The 22,699-nt window shown below is 41.4% G+C and overlaps 1 protein-coding gene across 1 annotated transcript; it reads right to left on the bottom strand.

Annotated features, from left to right (window-relative positions):
• Positions 1–257: 257 nt before the first annotated feature.
• On the bottom strand, positions 258–21,167 carry LOC141088954 (type II inositol 1,4,5-trisphosphate 5-phosphatase-like). The gene is made up of 4 exons (XM_073575214.1): positions 21,094–21,167; positions 7,065–7,162; positions 3,810–3,839; positions 258–430 (listed from the first exon to the last, which is right to left on the bottom strand). The coding sequence occupies exons 1-4, from the start codon at positions 21,153–21,155 to the stop codon at positions 258–260; spliced, it is 363 nt and encodes a 120-aa protein (XP_073431315.1). The 5' UTR covers positions 21,156–21,167.
• Between the last annotated feature and the right edge of the window lie 1,532 nt (positions 21,168–22,699).

Genomic DNA, 22,699 nt, shown 5'->3' with positions numbered 1-22,699 from the left:
CACCAACCATTCCCATTTTATTTAGGTGTATCCATATAAACGTCCCACCCTGTATATAGATTATAATTTACTGAGATAATGACTTTTGGGTTTTCACTGGCTGTAAGCCATTATCATCAAAATTAACAGAAATAAACACGTGAAATAGATCACTCTGTTTGTAATGATTCTATATAATTTATGAGCTTCACTTTTTATATTGAAGACCAGAAATAAATTAACTTTTTGATGATATTCTCATTTTGTGAGAAGCACCGTTATATATTTATTGAATGGATTTCCATTAACTTTGCAAAATCCTCAAAATATTTGCTCTTACCCTGAAGTGACTGATTGACTTTATGTAGAAATTCCTGTGTGTGGAAACCAAATGGAAGCCGAATCTCAAGCTCCGTGTCTGGAGTTTTTATCCTCACCGTGATGTCGGAGCCTGAGAGATATATGGAAAGATAGCAGACATTTATTATTTTTCTATATACAGTGTGTGAAAAAGTGTTTGCCCCTTCCTGATTTTCTATTCTTTTGCATATTAACACTTAAATGTTTCAGATCACCAAATTTAACCCCTTAACAATCAGAGGTATTTTTGGTTTTTCATTTTCATTTTTTGCTCCCCTTCTTCTCAGAGCCAAAACTTTGTTATTTTTTGGTCAAAATGGCAATGTGGGGCTTGTTTTTTTGTGGGACGAGTTGTACTTTTGAACGACAGCATTGTTTTAACCATGTTGTGTACTCGGAAACGGGAAAAAATTTCCAAGTGCGGTTAAATTGCATAAAAAGTGCAATTCCACACTTGTTTTTTTGTTTTGCTTTTTTACTAGGTTCACTAAATGCTAACACCGACCAGCCATTATGATTCTCCAGGTCATTACAAGTTCATAGACACCAAACATGTCTAGGTTCTTTTTTAACTAAGTAACATAGTTATTAAGGTTGAAGGGAGATTTTAAGTCCATCTAGTTCAACCCATATCCTGTCCTAACTTGCCCTAACATGTTGATCCAGAGGAAGGCAAAAAATACCCAAGTGGCAAACAGTAAGCTTCACATTGGGGAAAAAAATTCCTTCCCGACTCTACATACAGCAATCAGACTAGCTCCCTGGATCAACGCAATATTAAGGAAACTAGTCTATATACCCTGTAATAATATACTTTTCGAAAGGTGAAAAAAAAATTCCGAACTTTGTTATATATATATATATATATATAGCGCCATTTTCTGATACCCGTAGCGTCTCCATTTCTCGTGTTCTTGGGTTCACTGCCGGAGCCCACATCAAAGGGAGGGAGTCTGACATTGGCGTAAATTTACGCCTGATGTCGGAAAGGGGTTAAATATTAGACAAAGATAACAAAAGTAAACATGAAATGCAGTTTTTAAATAAAGGTCTTCATTATTAAAGAAAAAAGAAATCCAAACCTACAGTGCCCTGTGTGAAAAATTGATCCCCCCCCCCACACTGCTCCATGCTTTCGCCAATTCTGGATAATGGCTATCACTGCGGTTCAGAATTTCTTTGGATCACGCCATGGTGTCTAGCTTTTGAGGATTTTTTGGTCTACTTCACTTTGTCAGGAAAGTCCTATTTGAGTGGTCTCTTGATTGAGAACAGATGTGTCAGTAATCAGGCCTGGGTGTGGCTAGGGAATTTTAACTCCGCTTCCAAAAGGTGTGATAAACCACAGTTAATTTATGTTTTAAGTGGGGGGTGGGGGGAAATCAATTTTTCACACAGGGCCCTGTAGGTTTGGATTTCTTTTTCCCTTATTAATAATGATTTCATTTAAAAACTGCATTATGTGTTTACTTGTTATCTTTCTCTGAGATTTAAATTTGTTTGATGATCTGAAACATTTAAGTGTGAGCCGGTAGGATACTCCGCTATGATGTGAGAGGTGCCAGTAGTATACTCCACTATGATTTGAGAGGCGCCAGTAGGACTCTCCACTATGATGTGAGAAGCACCAGTGGAAAACTCCGCTATGATGTGAGAGGCGCCAGTAGAACACTCCGCTATGATGTGAGAGGCGCCGGTAGGATACTCCGCTATGATGTGAGAGGCGCCAGTAGTACACTCCGCTATGATGTGAGAGGCGCCGGTAGGATACTCCGCTATGATGTGAGAGGCGCCAGTAGTACACTCCGCTATGATGTGAGATGTGCCAGTAGGATACTCCGCTACAATGTGAGAGGTGCCAGTAGTACACTCCGCTAGAATGTGAGAGGTGCCAGTAGGATACTCCGCTATGATGTGAAAGGCACCAGTAGTACACTCCGCTAGAATGTGAGAGGTGCCAGTAGGATACTCCGCTATGATGTGAAAGGCACCAGTAGTACACTCCGCTACAATGTGAGAGGTGCCAGTAGGATACTCCGCTATGATGTGAAAGGCACCAGTAGTACACTCCGCTACAATGTGAGAGGTGCCAGTAGGATACTCCGCTATGATGTGAGAGGCACCAGTAGTACACTCCGCTACAATGTGAGAGGTGCCAGTAGGATACTCCGCTATGATGTGAAAGGCACCAGTAGTACACTCCGCTACAATGTGAGAGGTGCCAGTAGGATACTCCGCTATGATGTGAGAGGCACCAGTAGTACACTCCGCTACAATGTGAGAGGTGCCAGTAGGATACTCTGCTATGATGTGAAAGGCACCAGTACTACACTCCACTACAATGTGAGAGGTGCCAGTAGGATACTCCGCTATGATGTGAAAGGCATCAGTACTACACTCCACTACAATGTGAGAGGTGCCAGTAGGATACTCTGCTATGATGCGAAAGGCACCAGTACTACACTCCACTACAATGTGAGAGGTGCCAGTAGGATACTCCGCTATGATGCGAAAGGCACCAGTACTACACTCCGCTACAATGTGAGAGGTGCCAGTAGGATACTCCGCTATGATGTGAGAGGCACCAGTAGTACACTCCGCTACAATGTGAGAGGTGCCAGTAGGATACTCTGCTATGATGTGAAAGGCACCAGTACTACACTCCACTACAATGTGAGAGGTGCCAGTAGGATACTCCGCTATGATGTGAAAGGCACCAGTACTACACTCCGCTACAATGTGAGAGGTGCCAGTAGGATACTCCGCTATGATGTGAGAGGCACCAGTAGTACACTCCGCTAGAATGTGAGAGGTGCCAGTAGGATACTCCGCTATGATGTGAGAGGCACCAGTACTACACTCCACTACAATGTGAGAGGTGCCAGTAGGATACTCCGCTATGATGTGAAAGGCACCAGTACTACACTCCGCTACAATGTGAGAGGTGCCAGTAGGATACTCCGCTATGATGTGAAAGGCACCAGTACTACACTCCGCTACAATGTGAGAGGTGCCAGTAGGATACTCCGCTGTGATGTGAGAGGCACCAGTAGTACACTCCGCTAGAATGTGAGAGGTGCCAGTAGGATACTCCGCTATGATGTGAGAGGCACCAGTAGTACACTCCGCTACAATATGAGAGGTGCCAGTAGGATACTCTGCTATGATGTGAAAGGCACCAGTACTACACTCCACTACAATGTGAGAGGTGCCAGTAGGATACTCCGCTATGATGTGAAAGGCACCAGTACTACACTCCGCTACAATGTGAGAGGTGCCAGTAGGATACTCCGCTATGATGTGATTGTATATGGGCATAACCCTGACAATACAACTGAAGTCCACACATATAACGAAATGAAATAATATGAATACAGTATTTGTTTTTCCACACAATTACCGTAATTAGTTTTAAGCGATAGCTATATTCTAGTTTTAAAACTACTGATACAAAAATTATAATAACTTACCAATGACGTGGAATGTTTCATATGGTGTCACTACAAATGATTACAAAGAGTCACAGGTTAGAGATGTGTTAGCAGTAGTGATGAACGAACATGCTCAGATGTTAATTAAGTTTCTTCGCCGTGCTCAAATAATATGTTTGAGTCCCCGCGCCTGCATGTCTCGCGTCTGTTCAACACCAACAAATGCAGGGATTACTTAACAAACAGACAGTCCCTGCATGTGTTGTTGTTGTCGAACAGCCGCGAGATATGCAGGCGCGGGGACTCGAACATATTATTCGAGTACGCTGAAGACATTCGGTCAGCACCGCAGCATGCTCAGATAACACCTTATCCAGACATATTCGCTCAGCACTAGTTAGCAAAATATTTAGAATTGATAGTCCTCAGTGGTTTATACCTTTTAATGGCAAACTGAAAAGAAGGTAACAAACTGCAAGCTTTCCAGACTACTCAGGTCTCTTCATCAGGCAAAGGCTGAGGACGCTCATTTCTAAATATTTTTCTATCTACTGGCTAACAGGTGCTAAGATATATTTCCTGTATCACTAGTTAGCAGTGATGTCTCTTCTATACTCCCTTGTATGTCTAATATCTGCTTCCCACTGGCAGCAGTAGAGACCTGCAACAAAATATTCAAAATTTTGAGGATCTTTTCAACGAAAACCTATAAGGCTATGTGCACACGTTGCAAATGTGCGTGCAGAATTTTCTACACTGAATCTGCATCTCTTGGCAGAAGGATCCGCAAAAAGAATTGATATGCTGCTTAAAATAATCCGCTGCAGATTTTTCCCCAGCATGTGCACAGCTATTTTTTTTTCCCATTGATTTACATTGTACTGTATATCACTTGCAGATCTGCAGCGATTCCGCGCAGAAAATCCGCTGCGGATCTGCAGCAAATCCGCAACGTTTGCACATAGCCTTACACCCTCCCAAAGAAGTATTTCAAGTCAAAAGTGAGATTTATACAGTGTGATATGTTCTACAGTGAGATTAAATACTGCATGAACCATTTATGACCAGTTCAGATGAACATAATTTCTTTTAGTGTGCTGTCTGTGTGTATAATGGACCGCACATGCAGCATGCACTTGTCTTGCTGGTTTTGCAGTAGAAACATGACTAGTCTCAGTTGTGCCATATCTCACATAACTTGTGCAGCTGTTTTCCAAGTGGATGAGTGCATGGAGCATATCCATATTTTGTGGCACCCAAACTGGGCTTTGCACATAGACTAGTCCATATGCAGTTCGAGAATGGAGCTGCTATGCATATGTTCAATTGCCGCTCTTCATTCCATATAGGGCTGCTGCGCTCTGCATTTTCTGGCAGCTACATAAAGGATGAATTCCTGTTCCCCCAATCAGCGAGTCCCAGTGGTTGGATGCCCCCGAATCCATAGGGGAGTCCTATTTGATGGATCAGTGCTAAAATGTTTTCACTGCAGAACCCTTTTAAAACTGAATATAATAAGGCAGTGTGCAGCTTTTTCCCATAAACTTGCATTAGGTGTGGAAAATTAACATGTAAAAAATTGCACGTTTTCAGTGCATTTCTGGAGAGGAAACACATAAAAAAACACATGTAATACGCAGATGATTGTGTCAACAAAGTTTTGTCAAAGCCAAATGCAATGACACTTCCTGGCTGGAAGTGTCAAAAACAAACTTTGTTTAAAACATGACATACCAATAAATGACAAAAATCGCAATGTCAAAAATGCAATTAAAATGCCCGAAAAAATATAAGTAACCAAATTTATATAATAGGTGCAGAAATTCTGCAAAATCAAAAACTCATCAAAAGCTCATCGGGGGAATGTAGCCTACGATCACAAAAAAAAATTATTTTTGGTACTAGAAGGAAAAAGAAGCGATCTTAAAAAAATGCTCAAAGTTGCTTAAAAAAAATTGTTAATGTTGATGATTATGGATTACAGCCAATGTAAACCCAAAAGTCATTATCTCAGTAAATTAGAATAGTAAATTAGAATAATTAACAAAAAACACCTGAAAAGGCTTCCTAAGAGTTTAAAAAGGTCCCTTAGTCTGTTTCAGTAGGCTCCACAATCATGGGGAAGACTGCTCACTTGACAGCTGTCTAGAAGGCAGTCATTCACATACTCCAGAAGGAGGGTAAGCCACAAAAGGTCATTGCTAAAGAAGCTGGCTGTTCACAGAGTGCTGTAACCAAGCATAAAAATGGAAAGTTGAGTTGAAAGAAAAAGTGTGGTAGTAAAAGGTGCACAAGCAACCGGGATAACCGCAGTCTTCAAAAGATTGTTAAGAAAAGGCCATTAAAAATTTGGGGGAGATTCACAAGGAGTGGACTGCTGCTGAAGTCACTGCTTCAAGAGCCACTACACACACGTATCCAGGACATGGGCTACAAGTGTCACATTCCTTGTGTCAAGCCACTCATGTCCAATAGACAACGCCAGAGGCGTCTTACCTGGGCCAAGGAGAAAAAGAACTGGACTGTTGCTCAATGGTGCAAGGTGTTGTTTTCAAATGAAAGTAAGTTTTGCATTTCATTTGGAAATCAAGGTCCCGAAGTCTGGAGGAAGAGTGGAGAGACACACAATCCAAGCTGCTTGAGGTCTAGTGTGAAGTTTCCACAATCAGTGATGGTTTGGGGAGCCATGTCATCTGCTGGTGTAGGTCCACTGTGTTCTATCAAGAGCAAAGTCAGCGCAGCCGTCTACCAGGAAATTTTAGAGCACTTCATGCTTCCCTCTGCTGACAAGCTTTTTGGAGATGGACATTTCATTCTCCAGCAGGAAGTGGCACCTGTCCACACTGCCAAAAGGACCAATACTTTTCAATAGCCCAACATTTTGGATTTTGAATTAATTTTTCAAGCTGGTGTTATAAAATATTCTAATTTACTTAGATATTGACTTTTGGGTTTTCATTAGCTGTAAGCCATAATCATCAACATTAACTGAAGTAAACGCTTGAAATAGATTACTCTTTTTGTAATGACTCTATATAATATACGAGTTTCAATTTTTGTGTTGAAGAATTGAAATAATTAACTTTTTGATGATATTCTAATTTTGTGAGAAGCACCTGTATATTACCTCTGGGCTCATCAGCGACGTTGAGATAGTTGTGCTCTGTAGCCTGTTATTTTTATGTTTGCAAGGCAATGGACTATAAAAAGAAATTTCATGGAAAAACTGCTAAACTAAATATGGAGGAAACAATCATGGATTATTCCAGTTTGACAGATCTTAACCAAGTTTACCTTCTTCAATGGTAATTTCTTTTACTAGTGGGATGATTGCATCCAATGACACATCCTCCGCACTGATGGCCATTCTTCTGTGCTTGTATAAAAACAATCTGTGAAGACAAATTACAATCAATATCTACTAATGTCAACCAGAAGCATGTATACATTGCAAAACAGATTGGAAGTAAGGAAATGTACTTTAGTTAGGACTTATTCAGACATCCAGTTTTTGCTTGTAACTGTTACCTATGCTTTCACGTCACTCTCAAACCTATAACAGTAAATGGGGGCCATGATTTTCCGTGGACAAGAAGTCGGTGCAAAATCGCAGAGACATGTTTGAGCTTGATCTGAGTGTTGGATCAAAATTGTGAATTCAAGTCTATGGGTCTGTGAAAAACTAGGACAGCACTCGGATACGATCTCTGAATTTAAGGTGATTTTCACAGACTGTTAGACAGGAGATAGTGAAGAAAATTTTTTTTCCACATGCTAGAAAAAAACAAAAAAAAAAATTGGACCACACTCTAGTGAAAATTTGATGAAACTTTAATGAAAATCAATGATGAAACTTGGTTCTTTTTTTTCAGGTGCGTGAAAATAATTGACCTCTGAATGAGGCCTAAGGTATCCCCTAAGACCTCATTCAGACATCAGTGATTTTTCTTGCATGCAAAAACTGACCGAATTTCATGAGTGCTTTTGATCAGCGTCATCTATCACTGTGTCAGTGTTTACCATTGGTGATCAGTTTCATATGCAGTCAGTAAAAAAGGCATCCAAGTGCTCTCTGATTTTGCTTTCATGGCTCCTGCATTGGTGAGTTTAGTCTGTAACCACTAGTTCAGCAAAAATACCCTGACATGTGAACAGCCTCATAGACTATAATTGGTACGAGTACTATCTGTGAAAAATATGGATAAAACCCGCAAGTGAGGAATGAATCTGTGATTGAACACTTTGGCTGTGTGCACACGTTGCGTTGTTTTTTTTTGCATTTTCCGCTGCGGAATTGTCGCGAAAATGCAAAAAACCTGCATCCTATGGGATTCCGCAATGCTGTGCTAATGCTGCAGATTTTTCCGCTGCGGAATCGCATAGCGGAAAAATCCGCAGCATGCTCATTCTTTTTGTGGAATCACGGTGATTCCGGACCCATAGGAATGCATTGATCAGCTAACTTTCCAGATGTGGCTATGCCCACAATGCACAAAGTAAGCGGATCATGTGCGGATGGTACCCAGGGCCTGGAGGAGATGAGACTGTTCTCCAGGCCCTGGGTTCCATAATCTTGTAAAAAATAAAATAAAAATAAATTATGATATACTCACCCTCCGGTGGCCCTTCCCGCCTCTCACCACGCTCCCGACATCTTCCGGTCCCAGTAATGCTTTGCGCGAATGAACGTGATGACGTTGCGTTCTCGCGAGCGTGACATCATCTCAGGTCCTTCGCGCAAAGCATTACTGGGACCAGAAGATGCCGGGAGCACTGCAGAGCAGAACGGGGGCCGTCGGAAGGTGAGAATAACTATATGTTTTATTTTTTTATTTTTTTAACATCCTACCCATCACATTCCAAGCAATGCTAATTGCTTGGAATGCGCAAGCATTCTGCAAGCAAAAAACGCTTGCAGAACGCTTGTTTTCCACGGGGAAAACGCATAGCCTCAGGGTATGTGTGCACATTGAGTATTTACAGTACTTCCAGAAATTTCTGCAAGGTTTCTGCATCTTTTGGCAGTAAGAACGCCGGGGACAAAAACGCACAGTTTGCCGCAGTTTTCAGTGCATTGTTGTTGTGGTTTTGTATGCATTTTTGCATGGGTTTTTGCACAGCAATGAATGCTTTTTTGAGCTAAATAAAGATATTTAAGAAAAAAATGTTTTGTGATGATATTTCTTGGTTCAACGGCTTTTTAATTCTGATGCAGTGGCATCAGGTTAATGGGATTAGTGCTTGGTGTCAGCAGCTGTTGCTGATACCAAGCCCTAGGATTAGTAATGAAGAGGTGTCAGCCAGGCACCCTCATTACTAAACTGTGAAGTAAACAGTTAGATAAACACACACACACACACACACACACTGTCACCAGTCTATGTAGGAGCGTTAACAGAATGAACCTACATAGGCTGTAGAAAACAGCAAAAGAGCAAAAAGGTTTACCCATTCAGGCCTCCAGACAAATGCACTATCAGGATGCAGTGGACCCATATAAATAAGATGGCAACACAGGTGCAAGAATACCGATGAAACAACTGCTCACAGCCTACCAATACATGGAGGGGGCGGTTGCCTGGTATGTTAATGCACAGGCAATTAATATCAGCTCACGGCTGTTTGCTTAGCCTTTACTGGCTAGTTTATAGGCTGACCCCAGAAAAATTGATGTAGGGTCCTCCTATAAAATCTAACCAGCAAGGGCTAGGCAGACAGCTTTGGGCTGATATTAATAGCCTAGGAAGAGAGCATGGTTATTGGTCCACTCCCAGACTAAAAACATCAGCTCCCAGCTGCCCCAGAAATGGTGCATCCATAAAGTGTACCAATTCTGGCACTTATCCTTGCTCCTCCCACTTGCACTTAGCCTTGCTCTTCCCACTTGTCCTGGTGTGGTGGCAAATGGGGTGATAGTTGGGGGTGTTGATGTCACCTTTGTATTGTCAGGAGACATCAAGCTCAAAGGTTAGTAATGGAGAGGTGTCTATAAAACACCCCCATTACTAACACTATAGCCCTATTATAAAAAACACACACATCCAGAATAATGTCCTTTATTTGAAATAATGACACAGACTCCTTTATTGAATCTAAATTAAACCATACTCGCCAAACGCCTAATCCACTGAAGCCAACGTCTCCTGTAAATGAATTAAAATAATAAACAAAAATATTCATCACCTGTCCACCAAGAAGATAATAATCCATAATGTGGCACGACGATCCTAATTACTTTGAGAGCAGTCACTGTTGTGACTGCTTTCAAGGACAGCTGGCTACACACTGACACAGGAGTGTGTAATTGCTCCTGCAGTGTGTAGTGCTGAGCTGCAGTGGAAAAGTTCACAGCGGTGGTGCTGTGAGAGAGATCACTGCAGGAGCAATGATGATCATGTCAGTATTTGCTGATGGCCGTTTAGAGCAGTCACGTATCTCAATGTGATTGTTCTACAAGTGAGATCGCCGTGGGACACTCTGAATTACGTATGTAATCATGTCTCTGAGGAAGAACCTGGTGTAAGGTTCGAAACGCGTCAGGCGTGGGGGGTCTGTTTTCCCCTTTATGGTTTTATCATGAAATTATGTGAATAAAACTTATCGTGGATTTTATTAAGTCTCCAGTGCCGGATCTTCCTTCTCTCTTCATGTTTGCAACACATGGTGGTCAGCCATTTGATCCCTAGGCACGACCGGCTTACAGGACTATTTTGGTGAGCACAACTTTCCCTTTCCCCTTCCTAATTTTCTGAATTTTCTGAATTACGTAGACTATGGCGGACTGGAGAGTATATGGTTGTTTATTATTTTTGATTTGTATAGGAGACAATGGCATTGGGGTTTTGGCGTTAGGTGAGGAGAATGTTTTTTTTTTATTTTTGTTTGAATATATATTTAACTATTTTAAATGTTTTATTTAATTTTTTTTCTTTTTAAGATTACTTCTCTCATCAGCGGCTCCTGCTATCACTGTCAACAGGGACAGCATACACGTAGCCACATGGGAGTAGTAGTATCTGCTGACTTGTGGTAATCTTTGTACTGCTGGTCAGTAATCACAGCTGATGGCAGTAACGATCTACCGGCGGAAACATTACCGCCGATCAGAACTGCTAAAGCGGTGTTTAACCATCGGAAGTCTGTAAAAACTCAGCAAATCTGCAAACATTTTTACACCTGCGTTTTTAGCTGCAGAATTGACTGAGTCCATAAAAGTCAATGGGTGAAAATCTCTAAAAATCCACACAAAGAATTGACATCCTGCACAAAAATCTAGACTGAAATACTCAAAGGATAATTACTGATCACGTGCAAAGCACTTCAAGATTCTCATTGAATTAGCTGACATAAGGATTCCCTAGCATTTTTAGCCCATTTCTGAAAAAAAGTAGCAAAAACGCACTGTGTGCAGGGTTTGCCAGCTTAAAATGGAGAACACCACAAACTTCTTGTCACAACTATGACATTTTCATATTGAATCTATCCTAAATAGTTTTCCTAATAATCACAATCAATTATTATGTCCTCCAACAATTCTCAATTCTAAACCCATTATTTCCAACCTTTGGTATATTTTGAAAGTAGCATTATCAAGTAGGTAAAACATTATCACTAATAATAGTTGGGGGAGGGATAAAATTCCTGAGCCTATATGAATAGATAATCTAGCACCTTATTTTCCAACCAATACCAATATACCAATCATTCCAGCATTGCAATATTTTTCCACTCTTCTATATATATAAAACTGAATGTATGTGTGTGTGTCAAGCCACGCCCAATCCACATAGCCCCACCCACTCCACACGCAAAGCCCTGTATAATAAATATCTAATCCAATATATACATACATACATATATATATATATATATATATATATATATATACACACAGTGTATATATACACACAGTATAATATCTAATATACATATTTTTCATAGGCACATCTTCTTGACCACAACAGGTTACACTGCCTGCATTGTCCATAGCAATCAATCACTAAGCATCTTTAATTTCACCAGAGCAGTTTAACAGATGAAAGCTGAGCTGTGATTGGTTGCTATGAGCAACAGTTTTCCTTGTAGACAGTTGTGGTAACTGAGGCCTATTATTCTCATTTCTTTGGTGTTATCATTCTTCTGTAAACCTGTAATTAATACAATTTCTTACTATGCCGACACAGACCACCCTTTGACACAGAGTGCAGGAGGAGTCCAGAATCAGGAACTACTCTTTGTCTGGCATGAAGCATCTCATTAACTTAAAAATTCAAACACAGATTAAAAAAAGAAACACAGGACGGATTTCTCCAACAAAGGTATCATTTTAATCGGTGTAACAGCGCCAACCAGAAAATGCCTAGTTCACTTTAAACTTATTTATACAGCTACAACTAATGCCACTCTAAATTAGTCCTGATTTACTACTCCTAACTAAATAGTATTACACTCAGGGGGCGAAGCTGCCGCCCTGAAATGCTCTGTGCTTCGGGGACACTGCGTTTCCACTGTGTACAGATGGGAGGGAACCTGGCGATGACATACAGGTATATACAATATACAGGGGGAGATGTCATACAGGTATATACTATATACAGGGGAGATGACAAACAGGTATATACTATATACAGGGGAGATGACATACAGGTATATACTATATACAGGGGGAGATGACTTACAGGTATATACTATATACAGGAGGATATATATATATATATATATATATATATATATATATATATATATATATATAAAAAAGTGAATGTATGTATGTGTGCGTATCACCAACCAATCAAGAAGCATCTTTGATTTTACCAGAGATGTTCAAAAGAAGCTGAGCTATGATTGTTGCTCATAGCAACCAGTTTTCCTTGCAACCAATCACTAAGCATCTCTCATTTCACCAGAGCTGGCTAAAAGTAGCTGAGCTGTGATTGGTTGCTATGAGCAAGTTTTCCCACTTGACAACACCTCAGCTGACACTGACATGGTGGGAGAAATCTAGCATCTTCGGGAAAATAAGTTCCCAGCCATTGTCTGCCCCCCTGAAAGGAGCACAGAGCACATGACAGAAATGAATCCCCCCTGTTGTGTATTCTCTCCCTGGCTTCCCTCTGGTGATTACTGAAGATAGTGGAGCTGGTCAGATTGAGGGTTCTCTTTCTGGGATCCCTCTGGTGGTTACTGGAGGTGTGAAGCTGATCTGATTGACAGAGGCTTGTCACCTGATAATGAGGAAGACGATTGGAGATCTGGGGTTTCTGATTGGGATTTAAGACAGCTGACTCCCTCTATCCCTGCTGGTGATTTTCTTCTTGTGCCTCCTGAGGTCTGATGTCTCCTGCTCTTTCCCTGCATGTTCAGCTAAGTGAACATTTGCTATTCTGTTTGCATTTGATCTGGTTGTGTTTATCTCTGCTTTGTGTGGGTCAGCTAGCTCCGGCTGGGGCTGTGCTGAATCACCGCCCATATGTTACTGCATGTGCCAGTTTGTTTTGTCCCCTTTTATATTGGTTTAGTGGGGACGTAGTCGTGCGACTTCAGTGTTTTTGTGCATCAGACGTGATGGACTTTTTTGCAGGGTTTTTTGCATGATTGCAGACAGTGTCTTTCCTTTCCTGTCCTGTCTAGACAGTGTAGGCCCCATCGTTTGCTCAGTCTATTTTTCTGCCTGCGTTTGTGTTTTCATCTTGTCTCACCGACAATATATGTTTGGGGGCAATCTATTCCTTTGGGGTCTGCTCCGGGGCAGTTTAGATTTCCACTTTCTTGCTTTAGGCTTAGTTAGCTCTCCGGCTGTGCCGAGGCGTCTAGGATCATCGTAGGTATGCTCCACGGCTACTGCTATTTGTGTGGACAGGATCAGGGGTCTGCATCCGCTTAGTTACCAACCTCTCTGGTTTTCTGTGGCTTAGCCTGGGCCTGCTATCCTCCTCGGTGAACCATTCATAACAGAATCACCAGCATAACTGTAGACTCTAGGGTACTCTAAAGAAGGAAAGAATTAAAAAAAAAACAAAAAAAGTGTCAGAATTTTTTTTTTCTTCATATATATATTTTTTTCTGGGGCTGTAGGAGGATATTTTTTGTCTAAATGGAGACTAAGCAATTGTCTCATCTGTTGAGCAGCTCGCTGCTGAAGTGCGGGGAATTTCTGCCTATCTTGCTCAATCATCTGCCGTTGAACCAAAAATCCCTACTTATGATGTATTTTCTGGGGATCGGTCTAAGTTTTTGAATTTTAAGAATAATTGTAAATAATTTTTGGCTTTGAAACCTAACTCATCGGGGAGCTCTGTGCAGCAGTTTAAAATTGTCATCTCCCTGCTACGTGGCGATCCCCAGGATTAGGCCTTTTCTTTGACACCTGGAGATCCTATTCTGGCTAATGTGGACGTGTTTTTTCAAGCCTTGGGGTTGTTGTATGCTGAACCTAAAGCTATTGATCAAGCTGAGAAAACTTTATTGGCATTGAACCAGGGTCAGGATTCTGCAGAGTTATATTGTCAAAAATTCCAAAAGTGGGCGGTCCTTACTACATGGAATGATAGTGCATTGGCAGCTCTCTTTCGGAAGGGTTAGGCAGAAACCGTAAAAGATGTTATGGTGGGATTTCCTGTTCCCTCTGGTCTTGACGACTCTATGTCATTGGCCATTCAAATTGATCGGCGTTTACGTGAACTTAAAACTACACGAGAGGCGTTGATGCCTTTCGAGCGAACTTCTGAACCCATGCAATGTAATAGGGTTTTGTCTAGGGCGCAACGTCAGGAGTTTAGAAGGTGTTATAAGTCGTGTTTTTTCTGCGGGGATGCATCTCATACTATTGCTGTCTGCCCTAAACGAGAAAGCATTTTGCTCACACATTTGTGGTGGTCAGTGTACAGCCCAAGTTCCTTTTGGCGATTACCCTAATCTGCTCCTTGTTTTCATTTTCCGCTAAGTCTTTTGTTGATTCAGGAGCAGCTTTGAATCTGATGGATTTGGACTTTGCTAAACGTTGTGGTTTTCCCATGATACCCCTGTGGACTCCTATCCCTTTGAGGGGTATTGATGCTACTCCCTTGGCGGAGAATAAACCCCAGTTTTGGATCCAGGTGATAAAGCGGGTCGCCCCGGACCACCAAGAAAATTGTAAATTTTTGGTGTTGCACAATTTGCATGATACTATTGTTCTGGGTTTCCCTTGGTTGCAAACTCATAATCCTGTTTTTGATTGGAAATCTGTGTCTGTGGTGAGTTGGGGTTGTCAATGTGTCCTTAATGACACTCCTGTTTTCTCCACCTCTTCCCAGTCTCATGATATTCCTGACTATTTGGCTGATTTTTCTGATGTAGTCAGTGAGAGTAAGTCTGCGTCATTGCCTCCTCATAGGAGTTATGACTGTGCAATTGAGTTAATGCCCGGGTGTAAATTTCCCAAGGGTCGGCTTTTCAACTTATCGGTACCCGAACATGATGCTATGCAATCTTATATCAAGGAGTCGTTGGAGAAAGGTCATATTAGACCATCCTCTTCACCTTTAGGTGCCGTTTTTTTTTTGTGGCCAAGAAAGATGGTTCATTAAGGCCATGTATTGACTATCGTTCCCTTAACAAAATCACTGTTAAATATCAGTCCCCTTTACCCCTGATTTCTGATTTATTTTCCAGAGTTAAAAGTGCCTGTTGGTTTAGCAAGCTTGACCTCAGGGGGGCGTATAATCTTATTCGCATCAAGCACGGGGATGAATGGAAGATGGCGTTTAATACTCCGGAGGGACATTTTGAGTACCTGGTGATGCCTTTTGGGCTCACTAATGCCCCTTCTGTCTTCCAATCTTTTATGAACAATATTTTCCGGAACTTTGTGGATAAGTTTTTGATCATTTATCTGGATGATATTTTGATCTTTTCCAGTGATTGGGATTCTCATGTGGAACATGTCTGGACTGTGTTCCGGATTTTGAGGGAAAATTCTCTGTATGTTAAGGGATCAAAGTGCCTCTTTGGTGTACAGAGGATTTCATTTTTGGGATTCATTTTGTCCCCGTCGGCTATTGAAATGGACCCTGTTGTGAGTTCATTTTTCCCCTCACCATTGAGGTCTGATGAACTCCCTCCTCTAGTGAAAGAAGGTAGTGAGACTGATTACCAAACACCTGGGCAGCTGGATGATGACTGGGTGGCTGGAATTGAGGACTGGATATAAGGCTGCCGACGCCCTTCTTCCTGGCTGGTGATTTTCCTGCTGGATTCCTGGAGACCAGTCTGATTCCTGCATCTCAAAGCTAAGTTTTTCTGCTCTGCTTTGTACTCTTCAGTTTTGTTTTTGTTTTGCCTTGTTTTTTGGGAGTTCTGCCATCCCCGGCCGGGGGTGAGCTGGATTCCTTTTTTGTCTCTGATCTGCTGATATTTTGCTCTGTCTTCAGAATATACCTGAGTGCTGATATAGTCTTTTGAAGCCTAGCGACTTCAGGGCCTGTTTTTCCTATCAGTCAGTTGGCTCATTTTGATAGGGTTTTTGCGGATGGCAGACAGCAGCTTTCCTATCCTGTCCTATGTAGTTAGCTTGGGCCCCATCATTTGCTCAACCTATCTTTCTATCTGTGTTAGTGTTTTCATCTTGCTTCACCGTCATTATATGTTGGGGGCTGCTTATTGCTTTGGGGGCTGCTCTGGGGCAGTTTAGTTTTTCCCCTTTCTGTCTTTAGGCTATGTAGTTCTCCGGCTGTGATCGAGGGGTCTAGGGCACCGTAGGAACCCCCCACGGCTACTGCTAGTTGTTGTGGATAGGTTCAGGAGTCTGCCATCCGATAGCTGCCAACCTCTTTGGTTTTTCTGGACTTAGCTGGTATTTTGTTTTTTCCTCCTTCGGTGACTCATCATAACAGGACCCTGCCAAGATTCAGGCCATTTATGATTGGGTTCAGCCCACTTCTTTGAAGGCTCTCCAGAAGTTTTTGGGTTTTGCTAATTTCTACTGTAAATTTATAAGCAATTTTTCTGGTATTGTTAAACCACTGACTGATTTGCCTAAAAAGGGCGCTGATGTGGTGAATTGGTCTCCAGAGGCAGTTTCGGCATTTCAGGAGCTTAAGCGGAGATTCACTTCTGCTCCGGTTCTACGGCAACCTGATGCCTCACTCCCATTTCAGGTGGAGGTAGATGCTTCTGAGATTGGTGCAGGAGCCGTTTTGTCCCAAAGAGATCCGGTGACTTCTAAGATGAATCCCTGTGCCTTCTTTTCTCGAAAATTCTCCCCATCTGAACATAACTATGACGTGGGGAAACGGGAATTGTTGGCCATGAAATGGGCATTTGAAGAGTGGAGACATTGGTTGGAGGGAGCTAGACATCAAGTTGTGGTCCTCACCGACCACAAGAATTTGATTTATCTTGAATCAGCCAAACACTTGAATCCTAGACAGGCTAGGTGGGCTTTGTTTTTCACGCGTTTTAATTTTGTGGTCTCTTTTCTTCTGGGCACTAAGAATGTTAAGGCGGACGCTCTTTCTAGGAGTTTTTTTGCGGATTCTCTTGATGTGACCGAGCCTACTACCATTCTAAATGAGGGTGTAGTTCTTTCCGCCATCTCACCCGATTTGAGACGTGCTCTGGAGGAATTTCAGGAGGACAAACCTGAACATTGCCCTATGGGAAAATTGTATGTCCCTGACCAGTGGAGGAAAAGAGTAATGTCTGAAATTCATTGCTCCGCGTTGGTTGGTTATCCTGGTACTTTTGGTACCAGAGATTTGGTGAGTCGGTCTTTTTGGTGGCTTGCCTTATCTCATGATGTCAGGAATTTTGTGCAGACCTGTGGGACTTGTTCTCGGTCCAAGCCCTGTTCTCATTCTAGTGGGTTGTTGATGCCCCTGCTGGTGCCCAGGAGGCCATGGACTCATATCTCAATGGATTTTATTTCAGATCTTCCTGTCTCTGAGAATGACTGTTATCTGGGTGATCTGTGATAGATTTTCTAAGATGGTCCATCTTGTACCACTCCCAAAGTTGCCATCTTCTTCTGAGTTGGTGCCCTTGTTTTTTCAACAAGTGGTTCGGTTGCACGGGATTCCTGAGAACATTGTGTCGGACAGAGGAGTCCAGGAATCAAGTTCATAATCATTTAGAAACAGCAAAACTAATGTTTTAACTCAGGAAGAGTTCATAAATCAATATTCTGTGGAATAGCCATGATTTTTAAAGTTCTTCTTTGTTTGATGGTATGTGACTGTCCATCATCCTCTTGATTACATTCCAAAGGTTTTCAATGGGGTCCAGGTCTGGAGACTGGGCTGCCCATGACAGGGTTTTGATGTGGTGGTCTCTTAAGTTTTGCCAGAGGCTGTATTATATATATATATATATATATATATATATATATATATACACTCACTGGCCACTTTATTAGGTACACCATGCTAGTAAGGGGTTGGACCCCCTTTTGCCTTCAGAACTGCCTCAATTCTTCGTGGCAGAGATTCAACAAGGTGCTGGAAGCATTCCTCAGAGATTTTGGACCATATTGACATGATGGCATCACACAGTTGGCGCAGATTTGTCGGCTGCACATCCCTGATGCGAATCTCCCGTTCCACCACATCCCAAAGATGCTCTATTGGATTGAGATCTGGTGACTGAGGAGGCCATTTGAGTACAGTAAACTCATTGTCATGTTCAAGAAACCAATCTGAGATGATTCGAGCTTTATGACATGGCGCATTATCCTGCTGAAAGTAGCCATCAGATGTTGGGTACATTGTGGTCATAAAGGGATGGACATGGTCAGCAACAATACTCAGGTAGGCTGTGGCGTTGCAACGATGCTCAATTGGTACCAAGGGGCCCAAAGAGTGCCCAGAAAAAATTCCCCACACCATGACACCACCACCACCAGCCTGAACCGTTGATACAAGGCAGGATGGATCCATGCTTTCATGTTGTTTACGCCAAATTCTGACCCTACCATCCGAATGTCGCAGCAGAAATCGAGACTCATCAGACCAGGCAACGTTTTTCCAATCTTCTACTGTCCAATTTCGATGAGCTTGTGCAAATTGTAGCCTCAGTTTCCTGTTCTTAGCTGAGAGGAGTGGTACCCAGTGTGGTCTTCTGCTGCTGTAGCCCATCTGCCTCAAAGTTCGACGCACTGTGCGTTCAGAGATGCTCTTCTGCCTACCTTGGTTGTAACGGGTGGCAATTTGAGTCACTGTTGCCTTTCTATCAGCTCGAACCAGTCTGCCCATTCTCCTCTGACCTCTGGCATCAACATGGCATTTCCGGCCACAGAACTGCCGCTCACTGGATTTTTTTTCTTTTTCGGACCATTCTCTGTAAACCCTAGAGATGGTTGTGCGTGAAAATCCCAGTAGATCAGCAGTTTCTGAAATTCTCAGACCAGCCCTTCTGGCACCAACAATCATGCCACGTTCAAAGGCACTCAAATCACCTTTCTTCCCCATACTGATGCTCGGTTTGAACTGCAGGAGATTGTCTTGACCATGTCTACATGCCTAAATGCACTGAGTTGCCGCCATGTGATTGGCTGATTAGAAATTAAGTCTTAACACACAGTTGGACAGGTGTACCTAATAAAGTGGCCAGTGAGTGTATATATATATATATATATATATATATATATATATATATATATTAAAAAAACTATCATAAAATAAGTAAAAAAAATGTACATAATAGGATATCAATAAATAGGTATAGTATTTAAAAACAAAGATAAACAAAAGAAAGTACACATATTTGATGTCGCCGAATCTGGAATGGAACGCTACTGCCTCATTATAGTGAATGGATCCCTCAGAGGTTTCATCTGAATCAAAACATTTGGGGATTTAAATGGAAACCCTGATCTAGGTGCTCAGCACAGAGCACAGGATAAAAGTGATTCAAAATGTTATATAAAATAACACAATCAACAAAAAAAATCCCCCACTCAGGATAATCATCTGTCAATGGAAATATAGAGGGTTTCCATATTACTGGTAGAACAAAGGCTCTGGAAAAGCAAAGCGCTATATATAGTTCCTTGCCCCCAAAAAGAAATCCAGCAAACTCTGTGCTCTCAAATCCATAAAAAAAAATATTTTTGTGGTGACAAAGTAATTATTTTTTCTTCACTGTCCAATTATATGAAATTCTGTGACACACCTACTTTGTCAATATGATCACTGCACACTTAGATGAATTCATTGAAAGATGTAGTTTGTAAAATGGGGTCATTTATGGAGGAATTCTGCTGTTCTGGCCCCTCAGGGGCTAATTTGTGGGGTTTCGGTGTGCGCAGGAGAAATTGCACAACAAATTGTATGGTCCATTTTCTCCTGTTTTTCCTGTTGGAAATGAAAAATTTGGGAAAGAAACAACATTTTTGCTGGAAAAATGTATTTTTCCTAATTCACGGCTCAATGTTATAAAATTCTGTGAAGCATCTGTGGGTTCACGGTGCTCACCACACCTCTAGAAAAGTTTCTTGAGGGGCATAATTTCCAAAATGGGGTCATTTTGGGGGTTTGCACTGTTTAGGCACATCTGGCCCTCTGCAAACGCAACATGGCATTCGCTATATATTCCATCCAATTTAGCGCTCCAAAAGTCAAATGGTGCTCTTTCCTATCCAAGCTTTGCTATGATTCCACACAGTAGTTTTGATCGGTGTGCTCAGGAAAAATTGCACAACAAATTCTATTGTCTATTTTCTCTTATTTCACATGTGAAAACAAAAATATTTTGGGTTAAAGCAACATTTATGTGTGAAATTTTTATTTTCATGGCTCAAAGTTATAAAATTCTGCAGCTTCAAGATGCTCACCACACCTCTAGATAAATTTTATGAGGCGTGTTGTTTCCAAAATGAGGTCACTTTTGTGGGGTTTCCACTGTTTAGGCACATCAGGGGCTCTGAAAACATGACATGGTATCTATTTTGCGCTACAAAAGTTGAATGCTGCTCCTTTCAAGCCCTGTCGTCCACCCAAACTCTAGTTTTCCACCACATATGGGGTGTCGGTGTACTCAGGAGGAATTGTACAACAAATTACGGTATGTGGTTCAGTTTTTCCTGCTACCCTTTTGAAAATGCAAGCTTTTACTTCAGGTTTAAGAATTTTGATAATGACTGAACAATTTAGGCAGAGAAAGTAGATTTCTCTAATAAGATATATTACACAGTTGCTTATTTTCATGTGTAGTATTGATTTATGAAATAAAAATTAAAACAATGGTTACTCTTTAAGTGAACATTTTACTTAGGATGGTCTTTTGTAATTTTTGATGCCGGCAAAATTCTTCATAAATGCTACATTTTGTTGTTTTTCTTTATGCTTACGCTGCAGTTTCCTTGTTCTTTACCAGTCCCATGAGTCTGCTTTCATTGCTGTGAGGGTTCATTAAGACTCCTTGAACCGCATGATAGAATAGATTAAGGAGTATAATGAGGATAATTCATGTTACTATTTTGATGTTTTATTTATTTACTTTACTCATTAATTCCTCAGCATTTTACAGACTTTGTCCACACTGTCCCCATTGGGGCTCACAATCTCGATTGTCTATTAGTATGTCTTTAGAGTGTTAATGGGGATGTTAATGGGGTTTTCTAAGCTTAGAATATTTATTCCCTTTTCCGAACATGGGCCATAGATATTCAAGCGGTGGGAGTCTGATTCTTCCACTCCAGCCCACAATAAACAGCTCTATGAAGTGTCTGAAGATATCTGATGGAGATAGTGCTATAGCTATAGTAGGTTCAGTGGTTTGCAAATGCACCTGGGTTCTAGAGTCTAGGGGTGTTCCAAAGGTCCCTTTAGCTTATATGTGAAGACCAATAAAAAAAAACCTTGTGACAGTTATGGCCTTGTTAGAAATGTTGCATTAGTGCCCATCGGTTTTAAGTTACGCCACTGGTAAGTGCTGGAGCATCTTTTACTCCGTCTACTTACATTCCATTTACACAGCAGCACATAGTTGAAGCTTTTCTGTGCATTGCAAAATGTTTCCATTCACTTCAAAAGAATAACTGTGTAATTGTGATTGATCTGAAAAAAGTGAAATAAATAGAGAATAAACTAATAGATGGAAAGTGGATACACAATTACTGTCATTTCCTATTCTTTTGGATCAGTAAGTGAACAAAATTAAAACTAAGGTGAATTGACACAACAGGGTCACATATTTTGGATCCCCCTTGTTCTAGAAAGCATTTTGGCAAGTATTCAAGTTCCAATTTAAGCTCTACGCTGTATGGGGGAAACCATGGAAGACAGTCTCATACTACAGGAGACATCATATCCTTCACAATCCATCATGCGATAGAAGACGGCATGATTTGTATATCCATATAGAGCCATGTAGCCGTGGTGGCTTTAATATCAACCCATATCTGTCTGTTTAGCCTTTGCTGGTTAGAATTTATGGGGGGACCCTCTTTATTTTTTCTGATGTTCCTCGTAAACTAACCAGTAAAGGCTAAGCAAACAGCTGTGAGCTGTTATTAATAGCCTGGGAACCTTTTTGGATATTGTTCCTTTTCCCAGATTAGTAACATCAGCCCACAGCTGTGGGCTTTCTCTCTGCAGGTAATCAAAATTAGGCAGGAGACCACACCAGTTTTTTTTATTTAATTCTTAATTTTACACACGATGTACACAGCAGGTGCTAAATACATCTCCCACCATTGTCGCCTGGTCGCGCTGAGCTCAGGGAGACCAGGTAATAATGATCAGAGATGTCTTCAGCACCCAGAGCTTTAGAACAGCACGAATCGTCTGCCTTCATACACGTTGACACGGTGTGCACTCTAGCATACAGCATAAACCACTGCTCTGTCTTCCAAATATGCATACCGTTCTCTGTAGTCTAACTTGTTTATTGGTGAAGAGTATAGAACATGAGGTAAAACTATAAAGAATACAAATGACATGGGTATTGGGCAG

The sequence above is a fragment of the Dendrobates tinctorius genome, unplaced genomic scaffold (assembly GCF_039654945.1).
Source record: "Dendrobates tinctorius isolate UK_male_01 unplaced genomic scaffold, ASM3965494v1 ptg000007l, whole genome shotgun sequence".
In the NCBI taxonomy this organism is placed as follows: domain Eukaryota; kingdom Metazoa; phylum Chordata; class Amphibia; order Anura; family Dendrobatidae; genus Dendrobates; species Dendrobates tinctorius.
Note: the sequence above shows the minus strand (reverse complement) of the source record. Positions and strands in the feature narration are given on the sequence as shown.